Source organism: Leptonychotes weddellii, chromosome 12 (genome assembly GCF_054177405.1).
Source record: "Leptonychotes weddellii isolate Sample4059 chromosome 12, ASM5417740v2, whole genome shotgun sequence".
Taxonomy (NCBI): Eukaryota; Metazoa; Chordata; class Mammalia; order Carnivora; family Phocidae; genus Leptonychotes; species Leptonychotes weddellii.
In genome coordinates this window covers 74,211,136-74,228,586 of record NC_138380.1, presented here as the reverse complement: position 1 = coordinate 74,228,586, position 17,451 = coordinate 74,211,136, and the positions used below count along the sequence as shown (strand labels likewise).

General features: G+C 34.4%; 1 protein-coding gene across 1 annotated transcript in view; it reads right to left on the bottom strand.

The window, feature by feature from the left end:
- GNAT3 (G protein subunit alpha transducin 3) overlaps window positions 1–17,451 on the bottom strand; it is a 53,015-nt gene that overhangs the window by 19,493 nt on the left and 16,071 nt on the right. The window contains exons 2-4 of the mRNA XM_081800642.1: window positions 11,092–11,134; window positions 5,098–5,239; window positions 596–753 (exon numbers count right to left, since the gene is read on the bottom strand). Of these exons, the coding sequence (XP_081656768.1) occupies window positions 596–753; window positions 5,098–5,239; window positions 11,092–11,134 (343 nt within the window). The remainder of the gene's footprint in view (window positions 1–595; window positions 754–5,097; window positions 5,240–11,091; window positions 11,135–17,451) is intronic.

Sequence of the window (17,451 nt, the reverse complement as noted above, 5' to 3'; positions counted from 1 at the left end):
ACGAAATTATTCAGACTGCCATAACCTCCTAACTTCCTTATGGCTGATAATTGCCAACTGGATGATAGTAGCTGTGAAAATTATATAATCTTTCTCAAGACTCAAACAGAATCCCACAATACACAAATGTTTTGGAAATCATTATTTTCCTTCTAGAATTCAGCATCCTAATCATCGAACCAAAGGAGCGAAAGAATGTGTCATCAATAAAATTATTTTGGAAGATGATTTCAGCAATAGGACTAGAAATGAAATGAATAGCCCAAAACCTCAGTATGATGTCAACAATCTGCCTTAATGTTGAGCACAGTGCACAGTGATTAATTCCTTTCAACTGGGAGAAAATATTTGCAAAATAGGGGTCTCAGGCAAATAGTTTCAAAATTAGTTATTTTAAATGCTCCTTTGCTTAGATTTTTAAATCTCATGATGTCACCTTGATCTTTATTTCTCTTCAATTACTTTTTCTTTTAGTCTAACAAAATGTGACGCTGTTTGCATTCCTCATTGGTGATTACAAAAGCAGAGTTTGAAGAATTAGAATTCCTAATATAAAATGTTTCAACTATAATTGTTGTCAAACGCATTCACTTCCTAAGCTGCTGAGTCGTTGAGGTGATACTCAGATGCCCTTTCAAAGCAGGCCTGAACTCCAGGGTCCCTCCAGAGTCGTTTTATTACCTCGGCCAGTTCGGGTGTCATGCTGCCATCTTGCAGAGTGTTCGCCATCGCCCAGAGTTGTTGTTGGTCTTCCTAGAACAATGTTTTTGTGACAATGATAAAAATGTGTTGTTATTTGGAATCACGTAACTTTTTTTTAATAGAGCACTTTCATTTTATTATTTTTATCTTATTCTTTTAGGTAATAATTTTGTTGAGCATCTATTCAGTGTATCTTGAGGTCAATGGAATCTTAAGTGTCCTTATAATGGCTGGGTGAAGAGTTCTCGGTTGCAAAAACTATGTATCGTCATATGGTGAAAATAAGATATTTTGGAATATATCATTAACTTCTGAATATGGTGTCAAAGGGATTAATAATATTTCAATGTAAATCCATTGAGATCTCAGTCAAAATTCAAGGAGAAAATATAGTGTCTTTTACAAATGAATCCAAAACTAGGAGGCTAATTTGCGAAACCAAGAAAGACAATGAGCATCAGAAGAAGAGTCAGACTTAGACTACTTTGTGCAGTGTGAGGTGGCTCCCAGTGAAGAACGGCCAATGAGAACTTGCTGTTTTTCTGATACAATTCAATTTATTATTTTAAAATACTAATAATAGTTCATTTCACCATTTTATTAAAAATCTGTTCTTTGCATTAAAAATGAAAGTATGTCTCTCATTGTCAAAAAGAGGCTCTGTTAAGACTAAAAATCTTATTACATCTGTCTTCACATTCAGTTTTTATTGATGACTATTAAGTCAAAAGTTGTAAATGGCCCAAATCCAAGGACTGACCCCATTTTCATATATTGGCACAGAGTAAATTTTTAAGTCCTTCTTCCCAATAAGTTGGATGTGAGAGAGGGCTGCAAATCCAGCGAAGTATGACCCAGCCAGCTTAGCTGGCATCCTCCCATTTGCCTCCTTTCACTGTTAAGGTACCATTTAGGACAAATTTAGGATGCAGTGAAACAGCTGCTCAGACTAGTTTGTCACTAAAGGGAAAAAATGACATGCCCTGTCAGCATTCCTTTACAAACCAAACTAATTTCTAATACACTCTTTCATTAAAAATTTTTTTTCTAATTTCAGTTTACACTTTATTTGAATAGATATCATGAAAATAGTCTCATCTGGAACATGTAAATGTGATAAAGTATTCTTCGACCACCACCTCAGTCCTTGTGCTTCCCCCAAAGGGCAGGTCACCATATCAGCTTGGTTTTTTGTCTTTCAAGACCTTTTATTACTTAGCTTATTGCTTGCATAGGTAAAGCCAATGGTGGGGGTTTTCAAACCAGCTGTGCCTTATAAGCATGTGGGGCACTTTTAAAAAATACTGATACCAGGACCTCAACTCAAACAAAATGAGGCAGAACCTCTGGATGTCAGATTCTACAAAGGTAATTTTGAAAATCTTGCAGGTGGCTCAAATGCGCAGCCTGAGTTGAGAATCCCTGACAATATACAGTTTTGTTTAACCATAAATAATATCTTATTGGACATATGGTATTTTAATTTGTGAATTAAAAAAAGGGCTGACATGGTAATTTAAAGAATCAAAATTCATGTGTTTAAGGAGTTGGGCCCCCCAATCATATTTGAATTTTTAAAATATATAATACCAAAATCAACCAGTATTATGAAAAGACGTCTTCTACATAAATAGCCAAAGTGATGGAAAACTGATTTCTACTGATAATCTTACTCTTATATTTTAAAAGCTCCAGTAATTTCCCATGCACATTTTCAACCACTTACACGTGTGGACATGTTACAGAGCTCACAAACACACCACTTCTTAAAAGAAATGTACTAGTTCTGTCCTATCCCCACTGGTGATAGCATTTCCTTTTTTCAGTAATTCTTTCCATAAATGAGGATTTGGCTCCCCATCCCAGCTGTGCTACACTTTTGAAATAGCTGATGCTTTGTAATTACTTGTTCAGCTTCAGACTTCCCTCTCTTGAGAGCAGATACTGTTTCTGTTTTATTTACTGCTGATCCCTCAGTGTATCCCCAGTGTCCAGTCAGGTGTCTGCCATATAAATCATAGTTTAATATAATTTTTTCAAATGATATTAGATGTGTAGATTTTAGTACATAAATGTTAATGAGCTTATATTCGGAGTGATTATTGGAAAATAAATACTCAATATTTACTAGAATCATGACCTGAGCCGAAGGCAGACGCTTAACTGACTGAGCCACCCACGTGCCCCAACTTCTCACATTTTTCAAATAGCTCCAAAGAAGCTGTTTTGTTTTTAAGTGGATTTCCTATATTTCTGTTTGCTTCTGTAATAGTCCTTGAAACTTAGTGAAAAAAGCACTAAAGTTTCGTGGATAAAGAAACCCAAATGTAGAGAGATTAAGTAACTCATCCAAATTTACAGAACCAGTAACCAATAAAGCTTATGGACATTTTCCTTTAGGGCTATAGTGTAAAAATATATAAATTATATAAATAGCTAAATTGAAAGCTATAGAAAACTACTTTCAGAGTACACACACATAGATGTTTAGCAATTAATCTGTTAAAGAAACAGTTCAAGCCAGGTATTGAGTACATTAATCTTAAAATCAAATACTAAAGAAGGTCACTGAAATTACTATAGTTTTCAACAACTGAAATCAAAATTTGAGTTACACGGTACCCTGCCAACTGATGTTTGACACTTAAGGGCCTAGGTCCTCCTGAGAAGTCGTGTTAGTCCTTCAGTGCTGCATAAATTACTCTTTTACCATTTAATGTACAGTTTGAATAAATTGCATTTATCTTAATTTTTTGTCAGCATAATGGCAGCAATCTACAGAGTCTATATTATTTTCACTCCACCTGCATGCCAGATCATTCAGATGTTAATCAGTGGAGGATTAGCAATCATTCCTGGTCATTCAAAGTATTTTTACAAAAATCCCTTCATTGGGAAAAGCACTCTAGTGGAAGCCAGAAGTGGGTTTTGCCAAAACACTGGCTATGCAATGCAAGCCACCTTGCCAATCCTCTTTGGCCTTTATTTTTCACATCTATAAATATGAGGCTTATACCAGGCTGTTTCTGAAGGGCCAATTTAAAGTCTCAGATCCTTAGGAACAGCCAAGGTCAGAGGGATAACCAAACTACCCTTAAATAAAAAGGGGATCACCAAGTCATGGAATGGTAAAGAATGCAAGGATATTGGAGTTGAGCTCTTGTAAGTTCCCCTCTTACACGTGAGTGGGAAACTGTAACCTAAAGAAGGAGATGACTTACTGGAGCCCACTTTGAGGAAAACTAAAAATGGAAGAGGAGTCTAGCCGAATTCCTGACTCTGCTTTACAAAGGATCTGCCCTAAGAACATACTTAGAATTTTTGTGCTCTTTGTTGGAAAACGGCGGAACAAGATGAGGGTTTACCATTTCCTTTAAAATTAACAGCACGAAAGAGGTATTTTTCTTTTTATCCTAATGGTGTCCAATGGTAATTTACATGGTCTAACCCTAAACTCCTGGAGGGGTAGGAAGAGGAAAGTACAAGGGTCATATTCTTCTCTATACTTAACATGCTGATCCTCTCTTTCTTATTGTTAGTGTACCAGGTATCTAAGTTACACTGGGAGCAGTTCAGTTGATATCATCTGGGGGCACCCAGCTGCTCCAGGACAGGAAAAATGGAAATGAGTGTTTTCCTGTTGATTGTACACTCTTACTCCTTTTTTTGCGTGTGGTTAACTATTGTTCTTTGGAGAACGCTATATGTTTCAGTTGCCAACTAAAATAGTTCTATACGCTTGCACATAAACTGTTTGAAACTAAGTGGGTTTTTAATGTATTTTAACATAAAATAATTATATTACAGAATATAAAATAGAATGAAATGGAACCGTTTAGATGCTACCTTGTGAACATAACTCTGACTACTTGAGTATATTTATTATACAAAAATCTTACTTAGTCACACAATTTTGAATTCTTTTTTAAAAAATTACCACTATAAAATAATCATTTCCCTGCCCAACATTGTCTTATAATTATTGTTGAACAATAATGATAATTAGAATATTATTACTATTACTCTAATGTTATAAATATAATCACTCTATGAAATGACTCATAATTAAACTAAGAAAATAAAAGTAGAGCTATTGCAGTTTGATTTTATGGGATGAACTCTTCTGTATTTAGTAAACATCAATATTTTACTCTAATACAGTATATTATTTGATACTAGGTTTGATTCCTAGGAAAAAATGCTGAATAATATTATGGCACACAAAGTTTCATTTGAAGAAGAAAAGGATATCTTACACTAAACAGAATTAAAGTTCCCCAAATTCATATTTTATATTCTTAAATTTTTGGTGTAGATTAGTACTACAAATTTAGTTCTGTTTTACGGCTCAAACTCCCATTGTAGGACTACAACTGTCATTATTTGCATACTTACTGCACTTGTGGGATTTACATAATCAATCCCAAGGGTAGTCATGGCTTTCACAATAGCTAGGATGGATTGCAATGTATTACTGTATATTACTGCTTTGAACTCCATGCATTCTTGCTCACTGTAACCATTCTTATGGATGATCCTATAATTTAAACATGAAAAGCTTTTGTGAGTTGAGCAATTTTTTTAAAATAATATTAAAACACATCAACAATAATTTGCTTGACTAAAATTCCAGTATTTATTTGTTACAAAAAATATTGTCCATATGTATATGTTAAATCTGAACAATTACATGGCTTTGGACTTTTATTATTATCATTGGGACTTAATACAATATTTTCTTTGTAAGCTCCTTGTGCAAAATATAAAGAGGACTTAGAATTTGTCCAAAGTAAACCAGTATTTAAAATGAGTAAATCATGAGAATTTTACTTAGAAAGCTTATTATTTTCAAAAAACAAATTTCCAGTTTCCCAGGACAAAGATACATACGGAGTTCTGAAACTGGTCTTTATAACGCGATGTCTAGAGGAAGCAAAGTAATATAGTAGAACATTCAATCCTTTTCCTATCACTTAAGACACACTGGAAAATAGGAGTGACTGCTTTCTATTTATAGCATTAACAAGGGCATCTTTTTTTTTTTTAATGTAGGTAATTACCTCTTAAATGCTATTAAATCCCTTGCTACTTTTCCATCTGTGTTTGTGCCACTAGTTCTCAAAGTTGAAAGGCTCACTTTATTTGGCTGAACTCTTCTTTTCCTTCCATTCACTCAATCGAAACTCAAAGTTTTATGGTTTAGGAATGTTAGATTGAAATAGGTTTACCTTCAAAAGCTAAAATCTCTGCATATGCTAATTACTTTATTGCTTCTTTATTGTATAATATGTTATTGCTCCTTTTTGCTGTTGTTGTTTTTGAAGTTCTTTGTGTACATTAGGCATCATTTTGGAAGTCATATTCTGAAGGGTTTGTGTTTTATCTATACACAGAGAAGCTTTAGCATAGGGGAAAAAGAATACAAATGCCCCCCAAGATATTAAAACTTTTTTTTAATTATGTTATGGTAGACACCATACAGTACATCATTAGTGTTTGATGTAGTGTTCCATGATTCATTGTTTGCATATAACACCGTGCTCCATGCAGTATATACCCTCCTTAGTAGCCATCACTGGGCTAACCTATCCTCCCCACCCCCTTCCCCCTAAAACCCAAATACAAGAATTTCTGCAGTGAAAATAGAGGTAGCCCCTATATCCATTATTGACTCTTTTTGCCATTTGCTTGCCAATTTCTATTTCTTGCTGTATTTCTATTTTAAGCGTGGCCATGTTTATCTTGCTATATTAAACACATAACTTTAATAAGTAAATAAAGTAGGCAACTAAAGGTTGTAGAAAAATGCAGTAAAATGTCTTTGTGGATAGATCAAGAATAAGTTCATTAAATCTCAGTTCTTCCTCAAAAACTGAAATTGGAAAGTTATTTTAATTACTAAATTAAAATGGCAGTTACCACTAAACTTGGGGGCATTTAGGTTTTCTAACTGGAACAAGTTCTGATTCCTATCTTTTTATCATAGGATAAGGAAACATCACAAAGCAAAATGGCAAGAGCAGACTTTAAAAAATCCAGCCATAACGAACAATGAATCATGGAACACTTCATCTAGAACTAATGATGTAATGTATGGGGATTAACATAAGAATAAAAAAAAAATTAAAAAAAAAAAAAAAAAAAAAAATCCAGCCATAGTGGGACTTTAAGCAACGTTGTTTTTCTAGGAACTGCGTAAATCCATTTCTGTGAGATAGAGCTTTCTACTTGCAAGTTGATTCCTAAATCTGTTCCAGTTAATGAGCTTTTACTGGGCATTTTCTGTAACATACTGCATTATGTGCTGAAAAGAATGAATTATACTTTCTCTTCTCCCCAAAAACCTATAGACTGGAGTTCCACTGTCCAATACAGTAGCCACTAGATGTTAATTAAAATTAAAATAATTCCTCATTCACACTAGCCACATTTCAAATGCTTAATGGCCACATATGACTAGGAGCTGCCATATTGGAGAGCACAGACAGAGAATCTTCCTGTCATCACGGAACATTCTATTGGACAGTACTAGATTATAGAAAGGTAGCGCATAAAATCCATTTTTATGCAGTGATAGTATATAACCACAATGTCTGCATGTGGTACCATAAACTAGAAAAGAAAAAGTGATAAACTTTATTGGGAGTAGGTGTAAGGGATCACAGGAGACTGCCTGGGAGCAGTGATGATCAGTTGAGTTTTCAAGGAGAAGTCGTTATTTCCAGATAGTGAAAAGGAAGAACATTCTAGGCAGAAGGATTAGTATGACCACATAGATGGTTACCATCATCAAGCTCTCAGTGTGTGCAAAGCATTGTGTTAAGTCCTTTATACGTCTTCTCATTTCTTGCAATAAGTCCTTTAAAGAAGGTAAAATTGTTACCTACATTTTACAGGAAAGTAATGTAGGCACAGATAAATGAAGGAACTACCCCTAACTTATACAGTACATGGTACAGTTGGGCAACGAATGCAGTCTGGTTTGGGAGCCCGTGATCTTAGCTGCTAAACTGTACTGCCTTCTGTAGTCCGCGGAACTATGTGAGTTCAGCACTTCCGGGATAGAAAGCAGGAAGGGGGAAGTCATGGGACATTAGAATGAAGAGACAGCTAAGAGCTGGATTCTAAAGTATCTTATGTATCCTTCAAGGAGTCTGTTCTTGATAGTTCATGAAGAGTACAATTCGGGAAAGAGATGCAGTTTTCTTTTTAAAGAAATCGGTTGGTGTTGGTGTGGATATTGCAGTGGAAGAAAGAGGAGGGAGGGGAAAAGTGCTTTGCAGGATATTGTATTAATCCAGTTCAGAAATGCAGGGGTTTTAAGCTAAGGCAGCAACAATGGGGTTAAATGACAGCCTTGAAGACAAGAGTTGTGTAGATGTGGCAAAACTTAGAAAGTGAATGTCAACCTATCTACACTCAGATTAATTGCTTTAGAGGCCTGTGCTGCTATTTAATTCATTGTAGGGACAAGGAGGCCAGATGGGGAGATAACTTACTGTTGTTTGTTCTGATTTGGACCTATCCATAGAATATGGAGGAAGCAGGAGGTACCTGCTTCCCTAGTTTAGACAAAGTGAATTGAAAGAAATATCCTGAGACAGTCCACTTGAAGATGAGAGTAAAAATCATTGTACCTTAGCAGTTTTCATTTGAAGGTATAAAGTAAGCAGAGAAGGAGGCCAAGTGCATTAGATACACCAGCAGTTAGGATGTGGTCAGAGAATCTGAGAGTAAAGCAGGCAATTAGGAAGTAAACTAGGGAAGAGTTCTTCAAAAGCCAGGGTGAAGTTTTAGAAGAGAAAAGCCCAGTGGAATTGAATGGAATTAAAATAGGCACCGGGTGTTATACACAAACAATGAATCATGGAACACTACTTCAAAACCTAATGATGTAATGTATGGTGATTAACATAACATAATAAAATAAAATTAAAAAAAAAAAAGGGAACTCATGATGGGGTGCCTGGGTGGCTCAGTCGTTAAGCGTCTGCCTTCGGCTCAGGTCATGATCCCAGGGTCCTGGGATCGAGCCCCTCGTTGGGCTCCCTGCTCAGTGGGGAGCCTGCTTCTCCCTCTCCTACTCCCCCTGCTTATGTTCCCTCTCTCGCTGTGTCTCGCTGTGTCACATAAATAAATAAAATCTTAAAAAAATAAAATAGGAACTCATGAGCATTTCAGACAAAATGGCAATTAGGAGATAATACTGATGTTTATAAGGGCAACTGATGTGGCATGCCAGAGGCGGGAGTGATGGAAATGGTTTAAGAGAAAATGAAAGGTGGAAGAGTGAAGAGACCTAATGGCAATGATTCTTCGTAGAGTCTACTGAGAAAAGGAAGGAGGAGGTAGAATGAGGAGAGTCTTTGTTACTAACAAAAGCAATACTTGCTCATTGTAGAAAATGTGAAAAGTCCAGCAGTATTCAAAATGAAGGTGCAATGTAACTTTAAATCCCGGTATTGAGAAATAAATATCATTGAACATTGGCCTATATTCTTCCCTTTTGAAAAACTATTTTGTCATAGTTGAGGTAAAGATGTTTATGCAATTTTGGATCTTAGTTTTTTTAACTAGCATAAGTATTTTCTGTTATTAAAGCTTTCTCATATACTTATAACTTGTAATGGATGCAAAATATTGCAATTGAAAGGTGAATTGTTCCATACTTTTGCAATCTATTTCCTTGTGTTTTATTTTGATTTAAGGTACTTTATTCTATCTCATATTTAATTATTTTAAATAAGATGAATCTAAATCTCTTGGGGCATTAATGTTCATATTTTCTTGTTTACATTATTTTATTTTTGTGCTTTTTCAAATTTAAATTATTTTACTAAAATTCTCAGACATATATTTAGATCAATAATTATTATTTTCCCAGTTTCCTATGTAGATTGCAAAAATTATTTCTATAAATTTGCTGTAACAAATTATTTTATTGGTAGTAATGAAAAATATTAACTTCTCAAAACCTCACCTTTATTGGGTAATATTATTTAAAATTGTTTGCTAATCTGCTAAGATAAAGCATAGCTCATTATTGCTTTAAATAGATATTTGAATTTTGTCTTGTGTGAATTGTCTGTTCATAGTCTCTTTCCGTTTATATATATTGGGCAGCTAATTTTTCTTACCAGTCTATATGACTGTTTATATTATGATAGTCAATTATAAATCATATTCATTATAGATTTTTTCTTTTCTTTTTTAAAACTTATTTATGGTTTAATATATTTAAAAGTTTTAATTTTTAAATAGCCAAATAATTGGTTATGTCTTGTTTTACTGCATTTAACTTCATAGAGAATGAAGAGGTAAAAAGGATAGGGATTCGAGCATGATTAGAACCAGAAAGAAAAGAACAGGTGAACACAGTGGAAGTGTGATGGGGGGTGTGAGATGATTTGGGTGCATGGATGGAGCCAAGAACCCAAAAGCGGTCTGAGCAATGATCAGGAGAAAGGAGTGTCCTGTTCTTCAAAGACAGAAGAAAAGGAACAAAATTTGGTTGCAAGTACACCTGTCAGGAAATTCCAAAAGTGGGACTTAAATAATTGTTTGTATGGAACTTACATGACATGATTATTTGAAAAGAAAGAGAAGACCAGTGATTTAGATTCTAAACAGACAATCACATCATTGACCGGGATGATGTCATCATGTGACATATTCCAAAGAACAAGATCCTCCAACATAGAACGAAAAATTAGCCAAAAAAAAAAAGATGATCTTCTTCTCCCATAGCAATAGTTGTCCTTGAAAATTCTCCAGCAGTGACAGAGCCATGAGGTTTTACATAATCACCTCCACTTACCAATTGAAATTTTATTCATTTAGACATTATATTCTTGAATTTTAGCACTTTTGTGTTTGTTGTCTCATTAAGGAATCCACGTCTAGTTTTTTCATTATAAAAAGATTTTTAAAAAGTAGAGAAAAGAGGTGCAAAAATAATTGAAATCCACGATAGTAATAACTATAAATAAGCACTTTATTCCCAGGTAGGCAAAATGCCAATTAAAAATACCATTTCCTCTTAAATTCAATTGGGTCATCGATGGACATATTTTGAAATGTTTATGGCTTCTGCCCACAATACTGAAGCCCTAGATTAGGCCCAGATTAATATATTTAAAACATGACTGCTTTGAGTATTCATCTTGTTGAGAGGCAAAATTTAAAAGAAAAATGGAAATTCCAATACCACACACAAGTTACACTCCCTGCTAAAGGATAGGAGGGAGGCTTGCACGGGAATTGAGCTAGCTCTGCCACCACCTGCATGGATAGACCATCAGTCAGATTTTCCCAAAGTATTTCTTTTCAGACTGGTCGAGTACACAGACAGACTTCAAATATCAAACATGTAAAATAGTGTATACCTACTTCATTTGTTTAACGATCGTACTTTTTCCAGATTCTCCGGCACCTGCAACAGAAAGAGCGGAGTGTTATCAATTGCTACACTAAATTCATATAGATAATAAAATCTGGGATTGTCTCTTTCTTGTGGGTAAATCTTGACCAGACAACTCTCCTATATAAAGAAGAAAAATAATCTCTCTCAAGTCTTGAAAGATGTTAGCTGCCTACTTTCCAGGAGAGCAGAAGAAAATAAAACCCTCTATGATTGATGTTAAATCCAGATATAGGTCTGGCTTCAAGGGAAAGGGTATCTTCTAAAACAAGAATCGTATACTCTCAGGAAAAAGAAAATATTATTGCATTTGAACATAATTTGGAAAGCTCATGTCTCCTGGGTTTGCACCCCAAGGAAAGTGGTCCCAACTTTGCAGTCTCTAGAAAACTCTGTCTCCCAGAATGTCTCCTCATATATCCTATTTGATTAAATAGCAATAAAAAAGAGCACTAGACAATTGTCTTTTATTTCCAGAATTGTTTAAAGCCTATTCTAATTGAAGAATGGACTCTTGTCTTTATTATTGTGTTTACCTTGGTACATAGGTGTTTTCTCTTCTGCTTAAATAAAGGAGTTAATAACACTAACAACACTAAGCAAACCTAAAGAGCCTGCAGATAACAATGATGCAGGAGTATCTGCAAATGGATTGCATACTCCAGGGGGAGGAACAAGGGGTGGCAATAATACCATAGAGAACCAGTTGCATTTACCTGGAACGTTTATTTTAGTTGATGATATACAATATACAACTTTATATTGGTATGTTTGGCAAACATTGTATAAAGAGATGCAAAATTCACATGATTTTTTTTTTAAAGATTTTATTTATTAGAGAGAGAGAATGAGCAGGGGGAAGGGGAAGAGGGAGAGGGAGAGGGAGAAGCAGACTCCCTGCTGAGCCAAGTGCCCGATGCTGGGCTCGATCCCAGGACCTCGGGATCATGCCTGAGCCGAAGGCAGACACTAAAGCAACTGAAGTACCCAAGCACCCCAAAATTCACATGATTTTTAAAATACAAAAGATGAAACTTTGATGAAAAAATCTGATTGTTTCCAGCTATGTCTCAAGGCCTTTTGGGCATATTTCTCGAGTGTCCTTTGCCATTAATGAGTGTTGACTTGGGAAATGAAACTCAAGAAGTACTAAAATGACCTAGGTTTGAGGATTTGGCTCTGTCCCCATGTGTGCACACATATGTGTTTGTGTGGAGCTGTGATATCTTTGGTAAATTCGTTAGCCCCTTAATTTCCTTATCTATAAACTGAGAATATTTACCTCACAAGATTATTAGAAGACTATAATGACATAATAAGCATGAATTTATCTGCCAACTACCATGCAAAATAAAACATAGAGCAATGTACTTAAGAATCCAGGGATGAAAGAAATTCTGTGGTGTTTTGTAAAGAGAACAGTGTCAAGATACCCGACATGTACTAGGTGAATGATGCTGAAGCAACTGGGTGTTCATGTGGAAAAACAACACTGACTTTTATATAACAGTAAGCCAAAATTAATTCGAACTGATTCATAAACATGTATGTGTTTTTGTGTATAATGAAACTCTAAAAGTTCTAGAGCAATATGTAGATGCAAAATCTTTCCAAACTTGTAGTCAAAATGCTCTTAGATAGGCCATAAAAAAAAAAACCCAAAACAACAAAAAATTGAAAATTGATAGATTGGACTTGTTCATGGTTAAAAATGTTTGCTCTCCAAACACTATCAAGAAAATAAAACGACAAGCCAATGTTTCCTAGGAGGAAACGTTCACACCATGTATGTCAGGCAAAGGACAGGTAACCAGATTTATAAAAACTATTGTAAGTTCATAATGAGAAGACATAAAAATCTAATAAAAATTAGGCAAAAAAAATTAAATTGATGTTTCTCAAAAAGAGATATATGTGACTAATAATCTTATAAAAAGATGCCCAATATTACCAGTAATTGAGGAAGTGCAAATGGCACCATAGAGAGATGGCATTACATATCCAGTAAAGTTGGCTAAAATTTAAGATTCACAATACCAACTATTGACAAGGACATAGAGCAACTGGAAGACTCTAGCATTGCTGGTAGAAAAGTACATAGTATAGCTACTTTGAAATATAGTTGGCAGCTCCTAAGATGTTAAACATAAACCTATCATATGATCCAGTCATTATACTCCTAGGCATTTACTTCAAATAAATGAAAATGTACATCCTCACAAGGATTTGTACATGAATGGTCATGAAACTTATTTGATAGCCCCAGAGCAGTAATACCCAAATGCCCATTAACAGGGATAATAAAATGTAGCCTATTTTTATAATGAAATGCTACAAGCAGTAAAAAGGAACACATTATTGACTCATGCAACAACATTAATAAACTTAAAATGATTATGCTGAGTGAAAGAAGACATAAAAAAGTGTATTTATCCCATATATTCCATAGTATATTTATTTCGTTTATATAAAACTCTAGAAAGTACAAGCCAAAGCATAGTGACAGAATGCAGACCAGTGCTTCCTACTCATGGGAGAGGAGAAAGGCAAGGATTGTAAAGGCACTTGAGGAAAATTTGGGGGTGATGAAAATGTTCAGCATCTTTAATCATGGTAATAATGATTTCATGGTGTGTACGTCTATCAAAACTCATCAAGTTGTACCCTTTCAGTATTTGTAGTTTATTATATATAGATTTTATCTCAATCTTGCTTAAAAAACATACATCCTCACCAACTTAGAACAACAATATTGTAGGTCATTATCCAGAATAATACAGAACATAAAACACCAACAATTTTTGAGGTCTAATAGTGCCATAATATCATTAATGTGTGTTTTATGAAGTAGGATATTACATATTTATGGTTATACTTTAAACAAGATAAATGCAGTGGGACTCAGGAATGTTCATGTAAGAGTGTTGATTAAAATGATGACTAATGTGAGGATGGCTGCCATATGAAGAGACTAAAAATGGATATGACTCTTGAGAGTGAAAATGATGGGAGAATTTAGTTAAAATTACTGCAAGATGTAGGACATATTGTATAGATAAAATGGGATATAATGACATACCTTTTAGTGTATTTATGTGATAAATACCTATGTATTTATCTTTAGTGTATGTGATAAATATGTATTTATCTTTATGGAAAGGAGAAAATTCAGGCAACCACTTGAACTTTGAATGTTCTGATTTTATAGATAGGAGAAAAGCAGAGAGTCACCAAGAGTTGGCAAAACCTGATAATACGAATTTGTTCATAAAATTTTTAGATACAATCACCAATAAATCTTGAAAGTATTAGGGGGGAAATTCAGTATTTTGTAACTGATATGAAATATTTTTTAGAATGTATCCTCAGGTTACAACTATAACTTTTCTTGGAAATTTGACATTAAAATATGGTATGTAACCAAGCACCTGAACTAAAATACCAATGACTAGATTTTTTGGTTTTCTCATCCTAATTTTTGTATCTTTAAGAGAAGCAAGAAACCGATATATTACTGTCAGCTCCAAAAATTGGGTCACAGGACACATTCGAAGTCTCTCTGTGCCTGTTAACTTTGGCAGTTTTAAAATTTTCCAGGAAAAATCCCAATTCAGGAAAACTAATAAACATATATATCCCTTACCAGCATGGCGGTCAACTGCCTTGTTTTACCTCTGTTTTTATGTAAGCAAAAGTAATATGACTTTTGGTAACCCTGAATCTCAGAATTTTATTTAAATTTGTATCAAAATATATACTGAATCAGAGGACCCTGCCTATCCTGTTTCAATTTTCAACTCCACTGTCACTCACTTTATTCTATTTTCCCTACTCCAGTTTTTCCTAGCGCTTATCTTATTCTACAAACTTACAAATTACTCACATGCTGTTTTTAATTTTTCTTGTCTGTCTTCCAATGCTGTGAGGTCAACTGCACAAGGGCGGGGGTTTTTGTTTTGTTCCCTGATGGATCTAAAGCATCTAGAAGAGTGCCTAATCGTAGAATTTCAATGAAATAAATGAATTCTTTAAATTCGTGCTTCAAAACTAAAATTTTGCCCTCTGTCTTGTATATTATATTTTTCACATTGCAACATTTCTCCCCAATTGGCACTATTTTCTTAAGCCGTGATAAACAGATATAATGACAGCTAAATTGAATTCTACCTCACAATGAATCTGTAGTGTCTCAGCCTATCTAAGTGTATCTAGTTCCTGCAGTTTATCTGCAACGGCTGCCCACCTTATATAGCCAGGATATGAGTGGCAAAGCTATGGGAAATGAAATTTTATTGCCCAGTGGGGATAAATGGATTCTTCCTCTTGGGTAAGCCTCCGGCATACTTCTCCTCAAGCCTTTATACTAGTGTGGTCTACACCACACAGCATAAAGTTTGATGAATGCAAAATCAACCACAGCCACTTGCTAATCGTTCTTTGACTGACAGATGGGGCAAAACCATCTCATTTAATAGTGACTGCTATGTCCAAGAGTAAAACTTTTGGGGATCAAATAAAAATCACATTATCACCTCACCTATCTTCAGAAGACAACTGGCTATGTTATTTTGCATGGCTGAGCATTGCTTGTTTGCAACAGTGGTAAGAGCAAATCGATGAGCTTTGTACAATATCTTGGTTTGCTGACTTCAGAAAATTTGCTCTTTTGCTCCAGGCTGTGCATTACTTTGGAAAAATAAAAAAGTTATCTGGCAAGATTATAAAACTGTTCTTGGTAGTTTTGTTTTAAATTCTCTAACAGTAGATGTGGACATGAGAAATTATAGCATCAACCTCTATAGCTGACATATTTGGAGAATATCTCACTTCTCCATATTTATATTTATATTTATATTATTTATATTTATGTTTATATTTATATTTATGTTAATAATTTTGCTATATGGAAAATTACAGAGTGATAGGGATGTGGGAGGAAAGCCGATGGACCCAATAGGAACTCCCTTGCTTGTTCATGCAGGTGTATTTAATCTTATATTTTGTTGAATCAGAATGGAAATATTGGGGGGAAAAGAACTTTGGAGAAAATCTGAGACTGAGAAAAGGAGCTCATCTCTATTATATTTAATTGTGAATCATACTGACAACACTAAGATCTGGCACATTTCCAAAATTATTTCTGAGTCTAGAGGGCATCTTATTATAAAATGATTCTTTCTGGGTTAGTTGATCATTCATGACCTTTCTTGGGTAAGCAGAATAATCAGTCATGTTTAAAAAATAGTATGTAAGGTTTTTTTTAATGAAACTACATATGAAATATGAGTATTTTCTTTGGAAGACTTTACAAAAGGTATCCGGAACATTTCTTGCTCTATGTAGTGTCTCCAGTCTTTTATATGAAGGTCTAGTATAGTCAGCTACAGCATTAACAGGAAAATTTCTGAAGAAAAGTGAATCTCTCTAAAATCTCATTTATTATCTGAAACAATTATAAAGTTATTTCCAAAATAAATTATCAAGTCCCGTAGTCACAATGATTCTGGGTCATAGTTCACAATAACATTCCATTCTTGTGTGATGAGATCATGTTACAGAGTCAAATATAGACATCAAAACAGCATGTTCACATAGGCTGAGGGCATCCCGAAATAATCTCTTCCTTCCAAACTGGTCATCACTAAAATTATTTTCTGGGCCAAGGGGTACTAAGGGAATTTTATCTCTTGGAAGTGGATAAATGTTTCAAATAATTAAATATTTAGGTTTATGCCTCATATTTTAATACTTATAAATTGGTCCTAAGAATTAGAGATTTTATTCCACGTTTTTATTTGCAAATATTAAAAACAATTTTAAAGCTGTATAGATACTTGTAACTGAACTTCAGCTGAACACATTCATTTGCTAAAAGAGGCAAAATGAGAATAAACACTCCAACTTGTTATCCTGCATAAGATTTCTTATAGGTGGTTTTAAATATCACACAACTGTGCAGTAGAATAAAACCTCAGAAATCAACCAGTTACCTGTGCATCTCTCTTCATTCCATGCATTGAGAAAAATGGGTCCAGTAGAAATTTTTGATATGCACCCAAAGTCCCACATCTACCTTAAAACAGAGAAGCTATGTCTTCTGACTCCCGTATTAATGCTGTAATGTTGCTTTTTTTAAAAAATAAGCACTGGTAATGTCAATATCAATATGATTTCAACACAGAAATTATTTTAAATTCCTTCATTTTAAATTAATATGAAAACAGTGTGCTTTTCATAGATCCTGGTATGCAGTGTCTGCTTGTCATGCATTTATAGACTGCAGCATGGAAGGTTTTTAGGGTAGCCCTTTTGAACAACTTAATTTTATT